Genomic DNA, 23666 nt, shown 5'->3' on the forward strand with positions numbered 1-23666 from the left:
CTCAAAGGACAGCTTACAGCACAGAGTGCAATATTGATACCAGCCTTTGCTGGCACGTTCAGTAATTACCAGGAAGTAATTACAGACTTCAGCATATGCTGTACAAGGCTACTGAGAACTCAAATAACTCCACATACAGAGTTCAGCAACCACAGAACCCACCAGACCACAGCTGCTGGGAATATGCCTATGTATGGCATCCTATCTAGATAAATACAAGTAACTGCTGTTACCACATCACCATATCATGGTGCATCCCTTTTCATGTTTAAAGTCTCTAGAGGAATGCCTCCTCCATCTGTTGCCCTTTTAAAATTCTTTTCTGCATAGTTTTCTTCCATAGTTTGTACCCATCATGCCAGTTCAGATTGATTTTGCAGTAGCTGCCTGAAACAAGTTCGGTTAAGTAGCATTTTGTGAATGGCACAAAATCAAAGTTACCCACGCGTTGTTGTGTAAAGTTGCACAAGAACACGAGTGCTCTGCTGCCAATCCCCAGAGCAAGACACTGATTGCATGTTTGAATGACAGCAGCACATCTGCACCCCACGTGTCACTCCCTGGCTCTAATGAGAACCTGTATTACTGTAATTAGCCAAGGTACGGCTGCACACCCTGTGTCACTGAGCAAGCTGGGACTTGGTGCAACCACGATAAACAGGAGCACAGAAGCTACTTGGAAAGCAAAAGGCAGCTTGTAAGATTGCTTACCCAGCGGGAAGGTGAAGTTCAGAGGTGTCTGAACTGTAAAATCTAAAGGTAAAAGCAAATTCTCCACGAATAGCTTTATTCTCTACAGGTAGAGGGAAGAAATTCCCAACAGTAATTCTTGGAATGCAAGTGTGAGCTTAGAGCTGGCATCCTATTTAGAAAATGGTACAGAAGTCTTTACTTAAATAGCAACAATATTCATTAAAGTCCATGGCCTGAAAACATCAGATATGTGACACCACCTTGAATATGGTTTTTCATTACAGAGAGCAAGAGAAGGAGGAACCAGCTTTGCTGTCAGAGCTCAGGGGATCATGGCTCTATTTTTGGCTGCACCAACTTTAGGTGACCTGGTCAAGCTTTACAGAAACTCTTTGTGCTCCCTTCCTCAGCTGTAAAGAAAACATTGTTTGACTTGCAAAATTTATTTATATTGTCTTTGAAGTCCTAGGTGCATGTTTAACCTAGATACATAACACAACATAAAATTTAAATAAGGTATCAAAGCAGCTCCTTGGGAACAGGCCGAGCAGTGCTAAACCAAATTAGGTTTCACGTGAACTCATCTGTTGGCAGTTGCCTGTGCTATTTCAAAAGTATTTGACAAAGCTTGGTGGTTGGAAAGCTAAAATAGAGAGACCTCCATATCCAAGTGATTTACAGTGCAGGTAGGGTATGAACACCAAAATAGACAAGTGGACCCATCTATGAAATGAGAAAGGAGGGAGACAGCAGTCATTAAAAGACCAAGGAAACTGCGCAAGATGACAACAGGATCCATGGCATAATTTGGCTTTGAACCCAGACTTCTCATGTCCAGCTTCAATCTAGTCAGAGAATCATGTTTCAGAGGTCCCTCAGGAGAGCTGTTCAGGTTCCCTCAGCCAAGAATTTCACTCTGCTACATCCTCTCTCTGTTGCAAAACTTCAAAACATACATCAGCAACTCTTGCTCTCTACAGATTTTTGGGCTTGCTTTGTAATAGAAAAATCCCTGCTTGTGAGACTTTGGAATCCTGAAAATAATGGTGTGGTTTTCAGCAGCAGCATTATTTGGCCATCAAGGGACAAAACAGAAACACTGACCTCCACAGGAAAACATTTCATAGTGCTCTGCATTCCCAAGTGAGCTTTGGGAAACTAATTTTAAATTCATACCTGGGATATTTTCTGTACATTTCTCATTAGATAAATAACCACTATAGATTGTATTACTCTACAGTCCTGCTATTCAGCAGATGGTTGTTTAATGGAGCAGCATGGTCTCCTTTCCATAGTACACAGTCTGTTAACAGAGACACACAAACAGGAAAACTGAGACCCAGCTGAGGGGTTGTTTCAAGGGCCTGTGTTGGCTTTGGCAAAAGCTTCTGCTTGAGTGGGAAATCAATTTTAACAGGTAGTAGCAGAGAGTTTCACTCTCTATTTACTAAGGATCATGGGCAATTCTTATACATTAAGCATTTAAAAAATTTAATCCAACTGCCAGTCTGGCACTAATCTCATTCTCAAAAACAGTCATGGCCCAGACAGTTGAGACCATTCCAAATCAGGGTCATCTTGGTAGGCTGTATATTTGCTCCTGTGTTGAAATAGCATGGCAGGGGATATGTCAGTTTAATTTAAACTTCAATACTTCAATAGCATTGATAGGAAGGATTCCATATAGATCAAAGAGTTTGGCATTCTTTGTCTGCTTCTGCAACAAAATTTTGTTGACCTTGAACATGCCAAGTTGTTCACTTTGCCATCTAGGAAATGGAAGCATGGCTTTAAAAATCTAAAAATCAACAAAGACACCATTTCTTTTATACTGCTCCCCCCACAATGTCTTGTGCTAGTTCAAGTGTTCTTATGAACCACTATTTTTATCTAAAATTCTCAATACTTAGGCTTGCAAAAATTTGAGCACAACTTAATAGAAAGTGATACTCCCTTTGTAATTCTCTGAAAGCATAATGGAGGAGAAAATTACTCCTCTGTTTGAATTAGAGAATTAGAACCTAGATATAGTACAAATTTTTAATTTAGTAAGGTTTTAAATAATCTCTTTAATGTCTTGGTTTCCATTCCCACTACATTTGATAGAGCTTTATGAGTTTCCAGCACTGCACACTCTCCTTCAGTAGTCTCACAATTACAAGACCACCTGCTTAATCCACAACTCGCAGCACCTATTACAATTCTGTCATTTTCAAGCTTATAAAAATGTGAGGGCAAATTTATTTTCATTTTATTTCCCTTGATCAAAGGGTTAATTCTAATTGTTTGGCCTATTGAGTTGGCCTAGAGACCAAACTTCCTATCCAGAGGAAAACAGGAAAAAATGTTCTCAAGAGGATGATCCTGAAATCCACTGTTTCCCTTACAGCTGTTCGGACTTCATGTGTAGATTTCAAAATACTACCTTATGCCAGGAGGTTTCTGTTTCCCCTCAGTGCCAGCTGCTCTCATCACAACCAGCTCACACAGGGATCTTATATTACCTGCTCCACTCAGGAACTATTTTTTATTCTCCATAAAGAAGCAGCAGTAGTTCTTCCTCTTCCTTCAGACAGCAGCAGCTCTTCTAGACGCTGGTACCTGCCCCTCTAAATTTCTCCATCTCCTAGAGAGAGATTTCATTTTTCAAAGGAACTGTAACTGCCCAGTGCATAAAGCTCAGAGGGTCACAGAACAGACATGTCCCCTCCTCTTCCTCTCCAGGTCTCTTAAATCATCAAACAGGATTGTCCTGGAATGATCAAGCTACAAAAGAGACTGAGCCTGCAGTCAGAGTGACAGCACACAGCCACCCTGCTGCTCAAAGTGCCACAGGACAAGCACAGCTGGACAGCAAACCAGACATTTATGTCTAATACATGGGATGCAGCAGGTAGACAAAAGCTGGAATGGGAACATGGAACTGCCAGCAGGAGAGTAGGGGAATAATACATAAGAGTCGACAGATCTCCAAGCAGTTAAGAGGTTCAGTGAAAGAGCTGTTACATTATCAAGGATGGAGATGAAGAATTATTACTACCTAAATATAACCAAATATAAAGTGATACTTTTCCTGAATTACTACTAAGGTATATAATAAAGTCTGCTTTACAACTCCTTTAAAAAGCTAAGGATAGATCTAGCCAAATACAGGTAGAGTGTCACAAAGTGGAAAAGTGGCTGAACAAAGGGTGCAACAGCTAAAAAAAAAAAAGTCTTTAAATATGGTAATCCCCCACTCTAGCCAATAAGTCCTAACAGCCAATGGAGAGCGCAAATTTCGATCCCCCATTGCTTTAATTGCACTTTCCTAGTTTACAGCCACAGGAAAAATGATCCTTTCGTCTGTACTTGGTATCTGTGTTCTACATCAGCTTCCCCTCAGGTCAGACACGCTGCACTGCCCCCACAGAGCTGCCTGTGCTGAGCTGCTTCTGCCCAGCTTCTGAAGCGTGACTGAGGCATTCATCCTCCAGGAGAGGGGAAAAAAGGGGGGAGGGGGGGAAATAAATCAACTTCTCCTGATTTTCTGACAATGCCAAAGAACTTCTCTCTTTTGATGCCACTTTTGAAGACTCTTAGATCAACAAAGAAAAGGACGTTAGGACTTGAGTCAGAGAGACTGGATCTTCATTGTTTATAAAGATACAGCACTTGCCTTAAAAGAAGAAAATTCTGACTCTACTCCCAGCAAACAACTCAATTATTTAGGATGTCTGTGTCTGTCCACTTGTGCACAGCAAGTCAGCTCTGAAAACACACAGGGCCGGACCACAGGACTGTCCAGAATGTGCAAGGCCATTCCTGTCAGATTTAGCTCCAGAAAAAGGATTTCTCCCCCCCCCAAAAAACACGACCCCACCGAATCCCTTCCCGGCCCGCGCCTCGCGGACAAACCCGCTGGAAGCGGGAATTCCCGGGCTCGCGCAGCGCCCCCTGGCGGCCGCGGCCCCACAGCGCAACCGCTCCGGGGTATCCCGGAACTCCAGGTGCTGCCGTTCGGGAACAAAACCCTAAAAATCCTCAACACCAACATCCTCTTCCACTTGCTGAAGTCCCTAAGTCAACTAAATAACGCTGGCGATCTCAAAACACAAGACAGACTATCTCTGAGCTCCACTGAAAGGTAACTGCTATAAATTAACCCTTATTTCAATCTGTTGTGGAGTAACATCATTTGCTCACTGCTCTAAGGAAATAACTTACGGTAGATGAAATCCATTGCTACAAATAACAATTCCACTTTGATTAAATCTCAATATGATTTGAAGTTCTGAAATAAGGTGCACATCTAACCTTGTCAAATCCATCTGAAATCCTGACCAAACCAGCTTAAGGACCAAGACAGTCAGGAACTGAGAGTCTCTAAAGGTGATGCAGTGCAAACTCGATTTTTTTTTCCATTATCTTAAGAGTATACAGTTAAAAAACTAAGCTGTCCTGAACACCACTAATACTGGATCTTAGAAGGTCAGGTTAATGCACTGGTGCAATAGTTGTGGCAGTTTGAACCACAACACTTCCTCAGCTGCCACCTTCCTCAGCCTTCTACAGTCTGTACCCCAGGGACACAAAGTATAATTATCAGATCACACTCATATGCTTCCGAAAACCAGCTCAGTTGTAGAAGGAAGCAGTCTGAGGAGCTTTTTGATGAAGGGGTTGGTTCCATGCTCTAAATCTGCACTGTTGTGGTTCTGGTCTTCTGCCTCCCACCTCGGCCATTCACGGCACCTCCCTTTTCCCAGTGCTTGCACTCACCTGACAGGACAGTGAACCAACACAAACTACAAAAGCATTTGGACTTTTCTGACAGGGAAGCAAGGGTCTCACTTCCTAAGGGCAAGAGAAAACAGTGACCTGCAGGTCACTGTTCAGCCCATCCAGCTGTTTCTGGAATGCTGTGGCCTGCCCAGATGCATCCTGTAATTTTGGGCAGCAACCACAGGTGACACAAGGTGAGATTCATCCAGAAAAATAAAAGTGCCAACTGCAGACATACTTCACATAAGAACTGTCTTGAGTTAGGGATCTTCTGTGCTGGCCTGTTACATCCACACTGCATCTATTTTGCATGAGAGTCTCTTAGTGCAGCCAAGAAAGATAAGCCACTGTGCACAAACATTTATTTTGTCTGGCACATATGTGTATGTATGTATACATATATGCACTTGGGAAGAAGTGCATATATTCCCTTATGAAAGGGAAGTAGGGAAACTTACATTCACTCAGTACAGAGGGGAGAGGAAGAGAGAAAGAAGCTTTAATCCCCAAGACTGAATATGTCCTTGAGCTTCAGTGAGTTCACTGTGCTACACTGAAGCCTGAGTTCTAAAAGTCTCTCTCACCCATGTGCTGCCAAGTGTGGTAAAGCCCCCACACTTACGGAGTCAGAAGGGACATGAAGGTGATGCTGCCAGTGCATCATGACCTGTCTGCACCACAGTAATGAATAGCAGGAAGACACTGAAAATAAATTATTACAGCCTTTGCTTGCTGTCGCCCAATTTCCTTTCAAAAAGGAAACATTTCAGCAGGGAGTCAAATGTGTGTGCATGACTGGTGTGATACCTGATTAGCACATCAGCAAACATGGGTGTACAGTTCTGCATGGACTGAGCCTCAAATCCACTCTGCTTCAGGTGTTCTGCTCACCCTGCCTCTGAGAAATGTTTGGACCCCATTAAGGCCAGATGTCCAGTAAAACTGAAGTAATATACTTTTCCATATGCAATCCATTCCTTGCCATTTTTCCAATTTTCTACCCTCCAATTACTTCTCTCAACTACAATCCATAGATTCACTGTTGCAAATTTCTATTTACAATACAGAAATTGAGCTGCATGTTGATCAATGTCAGTGATGAAAAAAAGCAATTTTCACAAGATATACTTAGGATAAAGGCATGTGTGATCTACCCAGAAGGTACTTTAAACAGAGGTGCTAGTGAAATGACAAAACACTAACAAATGTTTTCAGGCTGAGTAATTTTTCTACCAAAAAAATCATGCCTCAGGTCACCTGTGGCACCATAACTAATGCAGGAGTTGATGGATGTTAATGAATTACAGTCAGTCAGGTGACAAGAAGGCAAGTGCATAAGACATGGAACAATTATTAGTTACACAGCCTAGAGCAATCTCCATTGATAGATTTAGCCAACCAAGCTCTTTTGGCAATTTCAATGCCATCACATCAACATTAGATGGCAGCAAATACCTGTAAGTTAATGCAGGGCAGGAGTTTAGAAAACTGGACCAGGGTGACAACCCCCAACCCTTCAAACTGCAAATACAGTCCTGTCAGTCCCAGGTCCTGAGAAACCCCAAGACCCTCTACTTCAAAACAAACAAAAAGCCAAACCAAACCAAAAAACCCCCAAAACTTAAAGGAACACATCAAGTGATACCCAAGGCCAAACCTTAAGGCAAAGGACATACATGTCAAAATTATGTCAGATGGGAACTTCAAGGCCACCAAGTGATTTACTGACATCCCAAGAGCTTGGTTTGTCACTGCCCACAGAGTACTCCATGGTTGGTTACACTTTCTCCCCCCTGCTCCCCACACTTCTCCTGCAAAGATTGGGATTTTGTATCACTTCTACAACCACACTGCACTTTATCATTATTTGCCAGAATTTTAGGATAGCAAGGATGGATTAAAATTAAATGTGGCTGTCATATCTCTCTGGTAAGAGAAAGAAGCAGAATGAAGTTTCGAAGTATGATACTTCACTTCTTCCTTTGAATCATTTTTGTTTAGTTTCACTCAGCCGGTTACAGTGCAATACAGTCACTATAACTTAGAGGTTACAGTGAAATAAGGGTGAAGGAATGTAAGTCACTGCTGGTATAAAATACAACTGATTCAACAGAATGGAAGAGGTTGATTCTGCTTGTTCTGAGCATTTTCTAATCTGCATCCCATGGTTCACATCACATCATCGGGGTTTTCATTAAAGGCAACTGAACCCCTGGACCATGAGTTATCATCTTTTATTGCCTGAATAAAACAATTTAGCTCTGCTAGAGAATGCAGCCAGAGGCATGTGAACGCTAGAGGGGAGCAGAGCATCACACCAGCTGAATACACACTGCATTCCCTTCTGAGGAAAAATCACTGGCCAGGGGAACAATCTGGGATTCCCAGACTTACCAAACTATTATGGCATAAGTGAATACAAGATGGAAATCTTGTTAGAAGAGATAACAAGCAACCTAGTTCACGTCACTAATATGTGCCATTGCATTTCATTAGAGCTTCAGAATTTCTGTAACCTGCCTGACTAGACAACTAATATTTACGTGGGATGTAATCATGATTTTTTTTTTCAGCTCATTTTAAGTTCCAGTACTGAGATGGAAAAGGTCTTAAAAATACATCCCCCCAACAACTTGAGAGTGTTACAAAGTGGCAGAGATGCTACTCAAAAAGACAGTGCACATTATACCAATACACCCTTGGTATCCCTTTGGGTAATAGACCATTTGTTTTCATTTCCATTTCACTGCCTGACACAAGTTGGTGTTACCTGGATTACAACTCCAACATTAGAACATTAGAAACTATTAAGTAACAACAGAGAAAACTGGCTTAAAAAAGGGTAAGAATGAAATTGGTGGTATCCAGTAAGCACATTTTTTTCATTGCATGGGACCAATTCAATCCATGTGGAGTAAATTGTTAACATACCTCCTTTCTGCAGCAGATAGATGGGCACAACGTAAAGCATCACATGTTGGATATAATAAATTTCCATTTCAAATGGGAGCTGTGGAAAAAGGAAAATATTTGTAAATACTCTTCATCACTAACAACCAAGTTACAAGGAACCATTCTCCTTAGGACCTATGACAATGCACTGAGCTCAGTTATTTTATCACCTGTGCATATTGACAAAGAGCTGACATTAATGGTCAGTGCCTTGAAAGTACCTTGAAACTGTACCCATTCCACGCCCCTTACCTCAAATTGAAGGCAGCACTTCCAGTAGACAATTCCCAAAGTTAGCCAGAAGCACGACACAGAAGGAATAGCATAAGATTGTTTTTTCCCCTTCTTTGCTAGTATAAATTATCAATAACAATGCAAGACCCACCACTAATCAAACCAGAAACTCTGCACACCCCATACAACAGAAGTCTTTCCAGAAAGAACAGATACTTGCTACCTTGTGAGGGACAGAACTCTATAAATGAAGTCTTGCATATATGTGTTTATATACTTTAATATATTAATTACTGAGGAGGCCTCTGCAAAAGAAAGAACCCTCAAAAGACCTGATTTATAGCAATCTGCATGCATGTGTGGAACTGCTAAGCTTGTCCAAATATAAAATAGAAAATAAGCAGTATGTTATTGATTTTAAAGAGAAGCTGCAGAAGGATGTGGGTAAACAAGTTACCAGTTAGTTGTAAATCATGTATTTCTCACCTGCTGACAACTTTGGGAAGTTACAGTTAGTCATTTGTTTGTTTAGTTGAATTAGTGTAACTTCCTGGAAGAGAAGTCAGGCTGTGCTAAGATAATACTCTGCTAAAAATAACTTGAACCATAACTCTTGAGTTTGAGCCCCTTAAACCAGACCCAGCTAATTCTAGCTCTTTATCAGTTAGTAAAGGTGATGGATGCACTGTATTTGAAAGTTATTCGCATCTGTAAGTACATTAGCCTATATCTGTTTATCACACTAAAGTAACACATTTAAAACTAAGCAGTAGTAGAAAACACTCAAAACCCAGGATTCAGCTTCTTGCTGCAGCTGATTGTGGAACAGTGTGGCTTTCTGTCATTTTTCTGAAGGGAAAACTGAACAAGACCACAGGTATGAGATCTCACAGGAATAACACAAAGCTTTGGTTCAATTGTTCTGTCACTCCACAGGCTAAAGTGAATTCAGACCTAGGACCTACCACCATGGCTTGTCTGTTGGAAGGAGAGAGGGGGACAAAAGCTTTCTTTTTCTATTGTTGTTCTGAGACACTGAAGCATTGAAACAGATACATTACAGAAATTTCTACATTAAGAGGAAGAGAGGTTGAAACATAGTTTGGTTTTCTTCCTAAATAGCAGTCAATAAACAGCTGGTAATTAACATAGTGATCATTTAAATTCAACTAGAATTCTTATATCCTGTTTTGAATGTAAAAGATGCTAAACCCAACAGCCGGATTCTGCCAGTCCTGGCATCCCCCAGCTGAATGTCTGTGCCCTGATGGCAACCTCCAAGGTGTTCAGCCACCTCCAGGGAGACTAAGCTGACAAACCCTTCCATACAATCTGTTGGGTTATTTTATTCCAAATATTCTGTATCAGAACATAAACCCAAGCAAAGTAATGGTATGCAAAAACAAGAACTTCATGGAAGTTGTGAGGTTTCCTGAACCTGAACCTTTCCTGCTGTCCCTTGTTGAAGGGCACAGAGAGCAAAGTGAGGGAATTAAAATTTAGGAAGGGGCTAAAGCAGTTTTCTTAACTGGAGAAAAAGCTGCACCTCTCCCACTTCAGAAACAACTGCTCCTGAATATAAACACCATAACATGAGCCAGGCACTCCTGCCAAGGAGCATTCTCTGTTTATCTGTGCTTTCAAAAGGGCTTCCACACTCGGAGTTGTGAGGGTCCGTTACACAAACACTGCGCTTGGGACACTCCTCAGAACAGAGGAACAGTTGTTTATGCTGCAGAAGTGTTCACAATATTTTTTTTGTGTGTAAAACAAAACATCTTTTTCCCCCACTGTAAGAGATGGATTGTTCTGAAGCCTGGCTGATCATGCAAGTGCATTTCCTGCTGTAGAGCTGCAGAGTTTCTGTACAATCAAGCACTCAAGTTGCACAGCCAGGCTACAACAAACAGAAAATGAAAAAAAAACCACACCAGAAGAACTATAAAGTTGTACTGAGCAACTGGCTCACCTAGACCTAAATGCCTTGTCTATAATCTGTTTTATCAATAAAAGATTCACTCACAGATAGCAGAGAGGCACCTTCTACATGCAAAGAGAAACTGTAAGTGAAGACAAGGCACAAGGGATCACCCAGCAGCTGGTTTTCAGTGGGCAAGCAGGTTAACACTTTGCTCTGTTTTCTGAAAGTAGTACTCTTCCCTCTGTTAATTATTTGTATCTTGGCTCAAGCACCATACTGTGCAAGAGCAGTTCCTCCATCATTCTGTACAAACACTGCAGAGTATGGCAGAAAAGGAATAGAAAGAATTCAACTCCCAGGTTTTTGTCTTTCCTGTAGCACATCCAGCACACAGCCCAGTAAACATCAAATGTTGCACTGTACCAGCCACCCTCTTAGACATTACCATCAATAACACATTCACACCAATTTAATGCACACAGCATGTACAACTGCCCAGAGATGCACCAGCCTTGGCTTTATCACCTACCAGCAACCCAAGCACAATCTCTCAGTAGCCCCCAACCGTTCCCATTGCTCTTCCTTGTACCAGTCAGATAAAGTCAGTTTAGAGATGACCTAATGAGCTACCATAACCTGTTTCACTTTGCTGTGCAGGCACAGGCACTTCAGGAAAACTGTTTAATGCAGTGAATTATTACTTCAACAATCAGCAGGCAATGATTGGAGTGTGCATGGAATGTACTCAAAGTCCTGCTCAGAGTACAATTCTGCTCCTAACACAGATTTTGAATGTGTACCTCTCAGGCCAAAGACTTCTAATAATAGAATATAGCAGCTTCTGGAAACATTAAAACTGCACCGTCTCAGCCATGTGAGCAGAGACAACAAGTCCAACACCTTTGGGACATGTCCTGTTTTTTACTTTATCTGTATCAACATTTTCAGGACATCAGCTTGCAAAAAAAAAAAAAAACAACACTTTTAAACCGGTAGAAAGAGTTTCTTTTAAAATTTGATTAATGCAATATGAAAGCCCAAACAAATCCAGTTACTCTCCAAACACTTGGAGTCTTTGTGCCAGTTAAATGAATTTACCCACATAGCCTGGTTATCAGGACCTACACTGTGTTTCATGTAACATAAATACAGAGTAAAAAGAAATCTTTCTACTCCTGTATATCCTCTTATACCTTTCTAGGGTCCTACTTGGGAATCTAACAAGCCAATTCCCTTAGCATCTTCTTCTCTATTTACTTAAGGGTCACAAAAGATTACCCTATGATTAGTGTGAATAGTTAATGCTGACCAAGAATTAATCACATCATGAGAAAGGGATGAAATTATGAGGGAAAATTAAAACACCCTTTATTTCTGAAAGCGTAAGAACTCACAAAATAATACTGCGAGTTCTGAATAAGAACTGAATAAGCTGACTGAATAAGAAACAGTTTCATCTCTATCAAATGTCTATTCCAATGCACAAAATTTAATTCCATCAGTACATCATAAACAATGTAGCAAATAACTGGAGTATTTTGATGCCAAATAAATACAAGTGGGTGCATCGGTTGCATCTGTTAATTGTTGACACCTCAACATCATGCCAAGGCAGGAAAATATTTTCTTGGAAAGAACAGAATAGACTGACCTCATCTTTCAGGCTACATTTGTTTGGAACACTATCCCAGGTGCCCATTATAGTCCAACAAGATTTTTGACAAGCACAGTTTAACTGAAAGATTAAAACAACAAAAGGTAGAAACTTTCTTCTGTAGGTGCAATGAATACCTCAACTCTCCATTTCCACTGCCAATAGACTACTATCTAAGAATAATTTTGAAATGACTGAGGTTCTAAAAAAAAAAATTAACAGATGCATGACAAGAAAATGGAAACCATGAAATTATGCCAGAAGCTTCGACCAATTTATTTTTCAGGATAATTTAACGTTGAAGCAGATATACAAAAAGAATACTTACAATGCATTCAGTAACGTAATTGGTAGCAAAAATATGTGACCCAACAGCCTGTGCCACAAAATGTTGTAAGAGGTGTTCTGGAAATCACATTGAACAGGTTAACACTTGGAAGCAAAACCCTGATATCCACTAAATCATCCATCAGCTGATGAAGCAATGATCCTCTTCCATTCTCTATCTCCTGCCTTTTGCCCCTTTCAGATTATTGGTAAGCACAAACAAAACTGCACATCTAATATCTTTGCCTGCATCTCACTGCTTTCATCTCCCTAATGATACACAACTTGCCAGCTATTGTGCACATGCCTCCTGCTGAACTTGCTAATTTAGCAGGTGCCTCCAAATAGAGACTACAGATCAGCACCATTATCTGCTGCCTGCAAGATTCCAAACAATCACATGGAAGAGGGAGCTTTAGGACAATGTCAGCCGAGGACAACGAGAAACCTACCACAAGGCAACATCCAACTGTATATCAAATAATTCACAAAGACAAAACACATTTGACACCCTGAAAGGCACCAGGGAGGCATTTTGGCGCTCGGGGCCGTGCATCCGTTTGGCACAATCCCTCACAGTGATGGGAGGCACCAGACTCCTGCTCTCCAGCTCCACTGACCTCAGAACTCTCTCTGCCCCAGACCATCTCCCTCCCCACGCTGGGTTAGGTGATCAATTTTTCACGCTCTTTGTGCCACACACTATATATTACAACTATTTACAGACATATCTAAGTATATAACATTGTTGTATGAAACACACAAAAATATGACTTGAAATACCATAAAACTGAAATTTAAAGTTGCTGCATAAAAACACAACAATTCTTGACAACCAAAAGTTTTCCACTTAGATACTATAAACCAGAGCAGACAGCTCAGACAAAATTATTGAGATTCTTTTGAAATTCTACTAAGTTTTAGGAGACATTCCCTGCTTTCAGGACAACATCAGCATAAACAACTACAATGATAGTTGTGGAGCTGAATGTCTGTCTGCCACGAGAGAATCTGGGTCAAAGCAGCAGCACTCTACAACATCACCCACATTATCTTGTGCCAGAAGAAACACTGAAAAGAGAAAAGCCTAGCAAGCAGCTGTTAGGCCAAAAATATCCTAAGTTGTATTTATTCCAAAAATATTTGCTCTTGGACATTGTCCTTTGGCTCCTCCAATCCTAATTATGGAGAGAATTTTGTGAATAGTCTGCATCTTTCTTGTTTAATCACCACTGCCCTAATATGAGTGAGATTTATGATCGTGGCAGAGAAAACAAAAGCTAATGAGTTATTAAATACTGCAACATTTTATCCTTCAAAGGTTACCCAGGAAAATAATTTTGTCATGCTGAAGGTTATATTTACTTGAAAACTGGATGGCTTTAAATGCAAAATAAAAAGATTTATCCTTATCGGGAAAAAATCCCACTCGTTTTATTCATTTGATGCCCTTCAGCAGTATCAAGTTTTAATAAAACAATTGCAAACTGCACATAAGCATAACTTTATACCTAATCTTATTTAGACAGTTAATATCTGCAAAGGGAGAGCCAATAACAAGATTTGCAATGGAGTCTGAAGTCCACAACAATTTTGTTAATAATATTAATTCATGTGCTATATGGCCAATAGGTTTAAGAATCTTACTAGGCACAACAACAGGTTAACTTTTTGTCCAGGAGACCGGAGTTTTATAGCAGATTTGAAAACTTAGATGGGAAAAAAGAAACCCGCTGTGCCTAATCTTGGGAGAGAGGGGTTGACAGCCAAGAACAACATTTGGCATTTTCCAGGCCAGAGGAATCTTACATTTACACAGAGTCTGAAAAGCCTGAAACTGAATTTTGACACAGGCCACCAGGTTAACCTGTGAAAGCCTCTTTCAAAGCCATTAAAGTTTCCTCTCCTTTAAGGTCAGGATGGAACTGATGCTCGGAATACAGCAGTGTTGGCTTTTCACACCGAGTCACAGACACCCAAAAACCCAAGATTGGTATTTTGGCTCCACTGTAATGACCTGTACCGGGAATCTACAGCCTGGTAAAATAAACTTTAAAAGGCCAAACAAAGCAAAGCTCTGATATCTTTCCAAAGAAAATCTTTTAGAAATAAATTAAAAAGGAGGAAGAAAACTACAGTACACTCACCAGGCGTGTATTAACAACAGGAAACAGCAATGCCAACAGGGCCCCGTTCAGCATATGCATCTGCAACCTTAGAAAAAAGATGGGATACTCTTTTCACAGATGGAAATCCAATGCAGTGCTTTCGCTTATTTTATGCAGTATCTCTTCAATAAAAGGTAGCAAGACACTTAAAATTCTTTTGGCTTGAATTTGAATAAAGTCACTGTTAAATGCAATTAATGAGATACTGGTAAATGCAATAACCAGGACAAAAACATATCTTTAAATACACATTTGCAGAAGTCCCTAAAGTAGGACTGCTTTCTATAATAAGCTTTGGATTCCTAGAAAGCCTGGACTGTCCATAATCCTGTTCATGATGCAAGCTGCTAGATAGCTGGAATTCTGCTGTTCACTTGTCTTCCAGAGCTTAAAATAGCACATTTGATAATGGTTTTTATCCTGCTTAACCCTACAAATGTATAGCTTCAAAGAAAAGCTTCAGGATTTTGAAAGAAGTCCCTTAAATAAAAGAACTACATTTATCAAAATGCAACAGCAAGTCCTAAGCAAAGCATGAGGCAGGAAAATAGTGTTATAATACTGCATTTTATGCAGCTTTCAACCACCTTTTTCTGAACCACTGTTGCATCACAGGAACAGAAAAATTGTATCTTATATAAAGGAGACTAAAACAGTTTGGATACTAAGTAAAGCATAAACTGCCACCAACCACTGAACCACTGTCTGTCATAAACTGTTAGGAATTTAAAAGGAATTTGATGGGGGGGGCGAGGGGGAGAAGGTATTACAATTTTAAAACAGTCTTTCAAACATAATTTATACGCTGTCAGGGTGTCAAAATAGAAATACTCAATCTGAAAAAAAAAACCCCAACAAATATTGTGGCCTCTGCTCTATAACCTGTAGCAAAGATTTCCTGGACACCAGACATACTCTTCACACTCTCCAAGATGGAGATGCTGACACAGGATCTCTATAATCCCAGCACAAAAAATAAGGAACAACAGGGAAAAGTTGCAGAGAGAAAGTAGGAGACATTCCCCCAGCATCATTTTTCCAGTAAATGTCCAGAATTAGACAAGAAAGAGCCGAATTTTATGTCAGGGTGGCAATTACAGCCATTCCTGACTATCATTCTGCCTGGAAAGTCCCCTGACCCTCCCCACAACACAACTAATTCAGTCCTTTAGCTTCTCACTGGACTCTGCTGCTGTAGCCCATTAGAGCCTCCTGCACATTAGAAACTCCTGTGGTTCCTAAAGTAACATGCAGTGTTTTAGGAAAGATCGCATGGATTTGAGAAATACCCAGGTCAGCAAGAATTTGCATTAACTATTTAACCTTACCCATCCACAATTTTAAAATTAGACCCATACCATATGCATGGCCTTCAACGAGGCCCAGTTACTAATTTTTACTGAGGATAATAAAAAGGTACAAGGCCCATGACACAAATTACAGCAGCTCATACCTCAATCTGCATTAACTCCTCAGTTACTGAGCTAATTCATGTTCAAAAGTGAGGCCAAATCTACCAGTAGAGAAGCACCAAGGGTATGTGGCCCAACACTCACCCTTTAAGCCCTGACTCCTTTCAATGTATCATTTTCCAATCCAACCAATATGCATTTCCAACTGGACATAAAACTTAGTATTTTATGACTTCAGCAGTGATTAACTTCTAAAATACATTATGGAAGTAGACAGAAACATAGTAAGGAAGAGGTATTACCTGAAGAGAATCATTGCAGTCCGACATGGGGGACAGGCGAGAAGAAAAATCTGAAATGTTAGAAACAAATTTAAATTAATGATATGACCTCTTTTAGACTCCATTTTCTAAATCTTTCCTACCCAGTTCTGTATGTCACAAATCATTGCTAACCAGAACTGTTTTACAGCAGAGCTAGAAAAGACTAAAAATCTTGAAAAAAATTAAAAGGTCTCACATTACCCACATAAAAAGGATTTAAGCAGTATGAGTAGCACCAAGAGTTCAGTGCCTAAAAAACAAGTCAAATTATAGCCTGTTGTTATTGGCATTATAGAAGGCCTCTCAAAAAGCAGATTACTGTATTACCAATCATTTTCTACAGCAGCTCCCTTAACCCTCAATCATGATAAGGTCCTTGCTGTGCTAAAGACCAGCATTTACAACAACACCACTGCCTTTCCCTTCAGCAGTGCCAGACCCAGCTCTTGAGGATCCCACACAAGATGCCTGTCTCTGAAAGCCTCCTAATACTTCCCAAAATAAGGCTACCACAGTATCTGCTCTGTGTGTAAGCTTAGCAGTCACCTTTAAATACTTCCATTGTCACACTCAGAGTATTTGGAAATTACTGTAAAAATGTCACCAGCTATTAGCCACCGAAAGTACCTGAATACAACGGGAGCAGCATGTTTGTTTTTCTTTTCAGGCCATACTCCTACCATAAATAGGACCTCATCTAAATTTTTATGTAATAAAGTTCTGTTGATTTGCTAAAATGCCCCATCTAAATTTAGAGGACAAGCATCATCCTTTTATATACTGACACAAGATATATGTTGCTTTTGAAGCACAGTTAATACTGTCATGAAACAAATTCTGCTCTTCCAAGGTAAATTTTTTTCTCTTTCCTACATCTTAAAAAAAAAACCAGAAAACTACAGATTGAGCTTTTTCTTTATATGCACTAATTAATCAAACCAGAAATGTGTCTTAATCACACCAGACATTTCTTTTTCTAACACACTGCAGAGTGCTCCAACTACTCTATAGAGCAAAAGCTACAATACACATTTGTACACTGAATCTCATTGCTGAGGGTAAAAACCAGCTCACATTTAAAAAGGATGGCACTGCTACAAAGACTGAGATGGACATACCAATTTAAAACACTTCACTACCATGGAGACAGGCAAAGGAGAGAACAAGATTCACAGCTGCTTATTTTTACTTCAACTCTACTGAAAGAAACATTTTTAGGAACTGATGAGGGAAAAATAAATATTTAACACTTTAAAGCATGCAAATCCGTCTGTTAAGGGGGATCTTTCACAAAATAAGCCTGACTTCCATTTTTTATGACAGCAGAAAAATCATAACCAGAATGTTTATGTTAAAACTTCAGGATTATGGAAGAGATCTTCAAATGCTTCAGCTGTCAGCTGCGAATTTTCTCCTTTGTCTAACATTTCCTAGTTTCTTTGACGTGTTAGCATGCCACGTTTCACCACCAGTTTTAGTAATCAACATTTCAAAAATCAAGACTAGTAAAAATCTCAAGAGCTGTTCTCAAAAGACACGAACAGTCTTTTGTTCAAAATGGAATAGCAATACTGCCTCTGAACTAAAGAAAAACACCTCTTCAAATACCTATTAATTGAATGTTATTGCCTCACTCTATGAGCTAAATAGGGAGAGCTCACTGATTTTGTTTGTTTGGTCCTATGAGTTGGCTGGATTTCCGCTTTTCTTTTATTCCAGAACGTTCCAAATCTCTCCAAAATACTACACATAAGAGCTGCCCTTGAAAGTATTTTAATGGCACTAATTTTCAGTCAGTACACTGCGGCAGAGAGCGAAGTCAAAACTTGTCATGAAAAGCTTTTCTTCCACCAGCCTCAGCCCCGCTGAGACAGAAACATGAATAACAAAGATCATCTTGTTTGATCAACAAACTAAAGAGACAAAAGACAATTCAAAAGGTAGGAGGGAAGAACAGAACAAGTCACACAACTCTACCATTCCAGATTCAGCATCACACGAAGTAGCACTCCTGGGATCAATGGGAACACTTACAGATGTCTGAGTAGTTCCTGGCAGAAGACAGCCAAGCACAGGACGAGCCAAACCCCTGCATCTCACACACACAGCACGGATTTCATTTACCTTTCAAACCCACAGCTTTGTCTGTCCCTGAGCCGCCTGTTTGATTTAGTATCTCCTTGCAGCAGACTGGAAACACATCTTTCTTTACAAACACTGCAGTCATGATCTCTTAACCAGATCATAAATTGATTGGTTTAGTGTACTATTTCAGAATGAAAACTTCAAGAGGTTAGATTTTAATTTCTACTGGCAATATTCAGAGCAACGTGAAAAATTCAGGGAAATTGGATTATTCCAAAATTGGAATGAATTTAAAACAAAAGGAAAAACAAAGTGAGACAGAGACAGGCTTTGGTCAACCTGCACTGAAATAAAAATTTTCACCTTCCTAGGTGTATCCAAGTACTCTCCAGAGGAGGAGAGATTAAAAGGTATGTTTAAAAGGCTAAGATACAGTAAAGTACACTTACCCAAGGCTGGTAGGGTTAAGTGTACTTTACTGTACTAAAGAAAACCATCCATTTTCCCACACAAGGCAAGGAACATCTAAGCAGATAGACAATTTAAGAGATGTAAAAGTCTTGGTTAATTAACTCGAAACTTGATTTTAAAGTAAGTTCAAAACAATCATTCTATCATTTATCAGGAAGTAATAGTTTAACAGCTCCATCTTATAGCTTTGACTTGGCATTTCTTTCCGTATAAACTATCAATTCAGCCATCATTTGCTTTCTAAAAGGTAACTGAAATAAAAATCATACCTATGGTTTGACAAGCTCAGACTGCCACATCTGAAAAAGATGTTACATTCCAGTTGCTAAACAGCAGCAAGTTGAATGTATTTAATATTTTAGCATAAAAACCACAGCTGCCTTACTGTCACACAGCTTTAGGGATTAATGTGTCCTGTGGAATTGCCAACCTAACGTTAAGGATACTCATGATTCTGCAACACTGCTGGCAGAGCATCAAGAAATACTTCAATAAAAGTAGCTTCTGTGTTACATAAACCAGATTCTGGGAGCACAAGAAGCTGCCTGTCCCTGCTTTCCACCTCCCAGCTTCCCAGGGATGGATGAGGTGTAGCAACTTCAACAGTTTCCATCCTCTACAATCTGATGTATTGTAAATTATATATGTTCATTAAGACAGATATTCTAGATTAATCTCCCCTTCCACAGGCTTAGTTTTTTAATCGATAAACCTATACTCACCCTCTAAAAGGAAAGAGCCTTAGGTAAAAGATTTCTAGATTTCTCATAATTTTAGGATTAATTATTAAACACATGACTCAGGTCTTTCTATCTGTGCATTAGCTTTAGTTATCACATCTTAGTATTTCAGAGGTCACTGGAGTTACTTTTCCTTTTTCCCCTCACCACTTTCTGCACCAGTCCTTCACTAGTAGTGGGTTACTTCATTCCCCATTCTTAAATCTGTGCTTTAACAAAACCTGACAATCAAAAAAGCAAAAGTCCAATTTCTTAAGAAAATCTAAATTCAGTGTAAATTAAATTAACTTACATCTAAATCTGTCAGTGGCACTGCGGGAACTTGCAAGAGTTCACAATAAAATTTTTACATGCACTTTCATATACATTCACTTTTGTTACTTCTTCCTCCCAAACAAGATGTTTTGCATCAGTTTCCTACAGAAGCAGAATCATCACAGCAAAGTCCTGCTCTACTTGGCCTCAAGTCACCAATACCTTTTTTCCTGTCACAGTTCAAAAATCCCTCAATTTGGAGGATTTTACAACAGAAATTTGTGATCTTTAGAAACAGCAGGATAATAAATATCTAATAGCCTTACTACAGCAAATTTTTGCCAAAGAAACAGAAACAGTAACACAATCCATAAAAAACTAAGGCATACAACACCACATTCCTGATAATTTACTTGATAATTTAAGTTGGCATTTCGCTAACCAACAAAGTATCACAATGCAAACAATTAAATTGGCTTGACACTAATTACTTGGCCATCTGAATAAACATAAACCCTCACCACATCAATCTAAAGCCCTGAGGAAGTGTCACCAGAAACACGAGTCCCATTACACCCTTTGCAGGTTTCAAATTCATGGCTCAGGACTCATGAACATCAACATGGTTCAAATTGCTGCAGGGAATGTACAACCCCTGCAGTAAAACTCATCATCTGTGACTGGCAGTGTAAACATTTACAGCAGGGCAAGGAGGCAGCACAGAAGGGTTTCTTAGACTGGAAGTCATGAGGTGAAAGACATCCCAATCCCTGGAATTTATAAGGTGTCCAGTATGGTCACTGCTGCTGTTTTAGTCCACCACCCCACTGAGGTTCCCAAAGGCCTCAGGCAGCTACTCCTGAAACATCAGTTTAAGTTACCAGCAAACAACCTACATGAAATGGTGGGTGAAACTGCCAAATAGGATAAAAAAAAATCCTTCCTAAAAATATATTGCAGCCAACAGTGATACATTATAACACACTGAAACAATATAAATAGCTCTGTTCTCAAAAAAAAAGAAACTAAACAGAAGAGGAAAAAAGAAAAGAGGCCTGTCCCTCTCTAACATGTTGCTCAAACTACATATGTCGCCCTTTGAATTATATTTGCTTTAAATCTGTGATGATCTCATCAAAACAAACCAATATCTGGTTACTTAATCATTCATCTAGTGGCCTTTAGATGATAACCCTCAGTGTAAATATTTGGGGTCAGAGAAAGTTAAGCTTTTTCATCTACAATTTCCAACCATTCAGTTCCTACTCCGGTTTAGAGAGCAAGATTACCCTGTGTCAGTTCCCTGCTTGTTATATTCTTTTCTCCTAAGAATATCCAGAATAAAGCAGAGAATTACCTGGCCTCAAGCACAGAGGCATTTCCAAATTCTAGCAACTTCAAAGCAAAGGCTTAACCAAGAGCTTTAGACTCCAATTCCTCAGCTCAAACATTCACCAGCACCACGACACATTCCCGTAGTCTCTGTCACCTGGACTAAAGGGCACATTTTCAGCTCAGGATAAAGCATCACAGGCCAAATCTTGTTTAAATTAAAATGGCTGAACCATAATCTTCTGAAACAAAGAAAACCGTGAATCACAGCCTTAAGACACATTTGCTATCCTTTCTATACTAAATTAAAAATGTCTATTATTTCTGAATAGGAATCCTTGCCATTCCTTCTCCATTTCTCTACTATATGCTGGGATTTACTAAAAATAAACACAGCGGTGAAACAAAATATATACAGTGTTAAAACTATCACAGAAAAGCTTTTCCTCAGCTCACCAAATAATTACTACATTAATTACAGTATCAGTAAAAGCCTCTCAACTTCAGTTGACAGTGTTTTTGAAATAAAACAAAATCATCACTTAAAAACAAATCGTAACAATTAAGAAAAGGCTGACAGTTGTCAGAACCAGGGCAGATCAAACCACCCGAGCACGCCCTGGTGTTCTGAAAGCCACACTCGTAGTGTGGAGCATCACAAACCCAGCATAGAGGAAGTGAAGAAGTGTCTCCTGACCTGTCACTTCCTATCAGTGCCCTCTTTTGCAAGAAATGAGTTTTGCAACTGAGAAACACCGGTGCTTTCAGTGCTTTAATTCTTCAGCTGCCCTTTTTCACCACACATCGTGATGGATTTCCTCTCTAGCCATCAGCTGTGAAGGAAAGTATCACAGGTGAACCTGCAGCTGTAAAAAGAAGGACTTGTGTATTCTGCAGATCCAAACCCGAGCTGCATACTTTGTAATCCAATATGTTTGTGAGGGTCATTTTGCACATCTTCCACTTAAGTGGTGAATTTTCTGCTACCAGACAGCATTTCAGAGCACCAAAAGGACTGCTGACCTTGCTACAGCATCTCACATTCCTAAATAGACTGATTTGGGAGTAAATCATACTGAACTCAAATATTTTGCCTTGCTGTTCTCAAATAACTTTTTACAACCCTTATCAAATTGTACTAAATTTCAGTTTTATGATATCTCCTGAAACCAAGTCCTGTCTTCTGAGGTGCTATAAAAATTACAGGTACCGGGCTTTGGAATATAGGAGGTGCACACAAAAGCACACGGATTAGGGAAATATGCACAGGTACTGAAAGGAGATTTAGAAGCCTACATTTAGACACCTACATTTTGAAAAATGTATATATGTTAATAGGAATTTTTGCCTTTGCTGCTCTACATCTTACCCAATAACCTAAATACAAGCTAAAACCAGAGCTATTGAAAAACCTCTTCAACTTAGAATACCATTATCCTTTAAAAACTGAGTAACTCATTAAGCTCTTACTTGCAGGCTGTTGCTCATGTACCTCAATAGCATTATTCAGCATAATTTCTATAAAAATTTACTGAATTTTTGTAATCAAAGCTTCCTCATAGTCACACTGAAATAACAGGATGTGAATGACCCTTTACTTTTAATTCAAGGTTTTGAAGAGACAGAATATAGAAAACCGTACACAATTTAACTGAATTCTTCCAAATATTACAAAGCATTTAAGAACTGTGTACACAAATTAAAAGAAAAAAAAAGGAAGAGGGAAGTCATTAATTAGTTATATTTTGGAATATATTCCCAAGTGGTGCAGAATTCAGTCAAGCTATGTTTATTATATATGTTCTGAAAACAGCCCATTGTTTCCAAAAACACAGCAATCCCTTTTGCAGAGGACAGAAATGATCCAGGTCTCTAAAGAAGCCAGAGCTGGAAACAATGAACAAAGGATTTAGTATTTACTTAACTGCAGATGCACTTAGTACTGGTTTTAGTTATGCAAACATCAGATCAAGATCCCTGAATGAAACCGGACCCCCCATACTTCTTTCCACCTATCACTTCCCCCTTAGTTTACTTTGTCTAAAAAGATCCCTTGAAGTTATAATCCAGCAAAACAGGTGTTTCCTACAAACACATTTTCTCTATTCCACACAAATGTTAGTCCTTAACTACCTGAATTGCAGTAATTCAGAGCAGAACTGGAAGAGAATTACAACAACTGACCAGCTGAGGATTTACCACTGAGAAATCACTCTTGCAAAACCCTTCCTAAAACAAAATAAATAAAATTAAATTACAAAACTTATTTTACAGATTGGCATAAAGGCACCATTCTGGAAGAAGGCATAGGCATACAAAGGTCAAGTTGCAAATT

General features: G+C 39.5%; 1 protein-coding gene across 1 annotated transcript in view; it reads right to left on the reverse strand.

The window, feature by feature from the left end:
- TMEM164 (transmembrane protein 164) overlaps positions 1-23666 on the reverse strand; it is a 33442-nt gene that overhangs the window by 4727 nt on the left and 5049 nt on the right. Inside the window, exons 3-5 of the mRNA XM_027687073.1 lie at positions 16428-16477; positions 14693-14759; positions 8389-8467 (exon numbers count right to left, since the gene is read on the reverse strand). Of these exons, the coding sequence (XP_027542874.1) occupies positions 8389-8467; positions 14693-14759; positions 16428-16477 (196 nt within the window). The remainder of the gene's footprint in view (positions 1-8388; positions 8468-14692; positions 14760-16427; positions 16478-23666) is intronic.

This window comes from Neopelma chrysocephalum, unplaced genomic scaffold (genome assembly GCF_003984885.1).
Source record: "Neopelma chrysocephalum unplaced genomic scaffold, ASM398488v2 Primary Assembly neopelma1_73, whole genome shotgun sequence".
NCBI classification, from domain to species: Eukaryota; Metazoa; Chordata; class Aves; order Passeriformes; family Pipridae; genus Neopelma; species Neopelma chrysocephalum.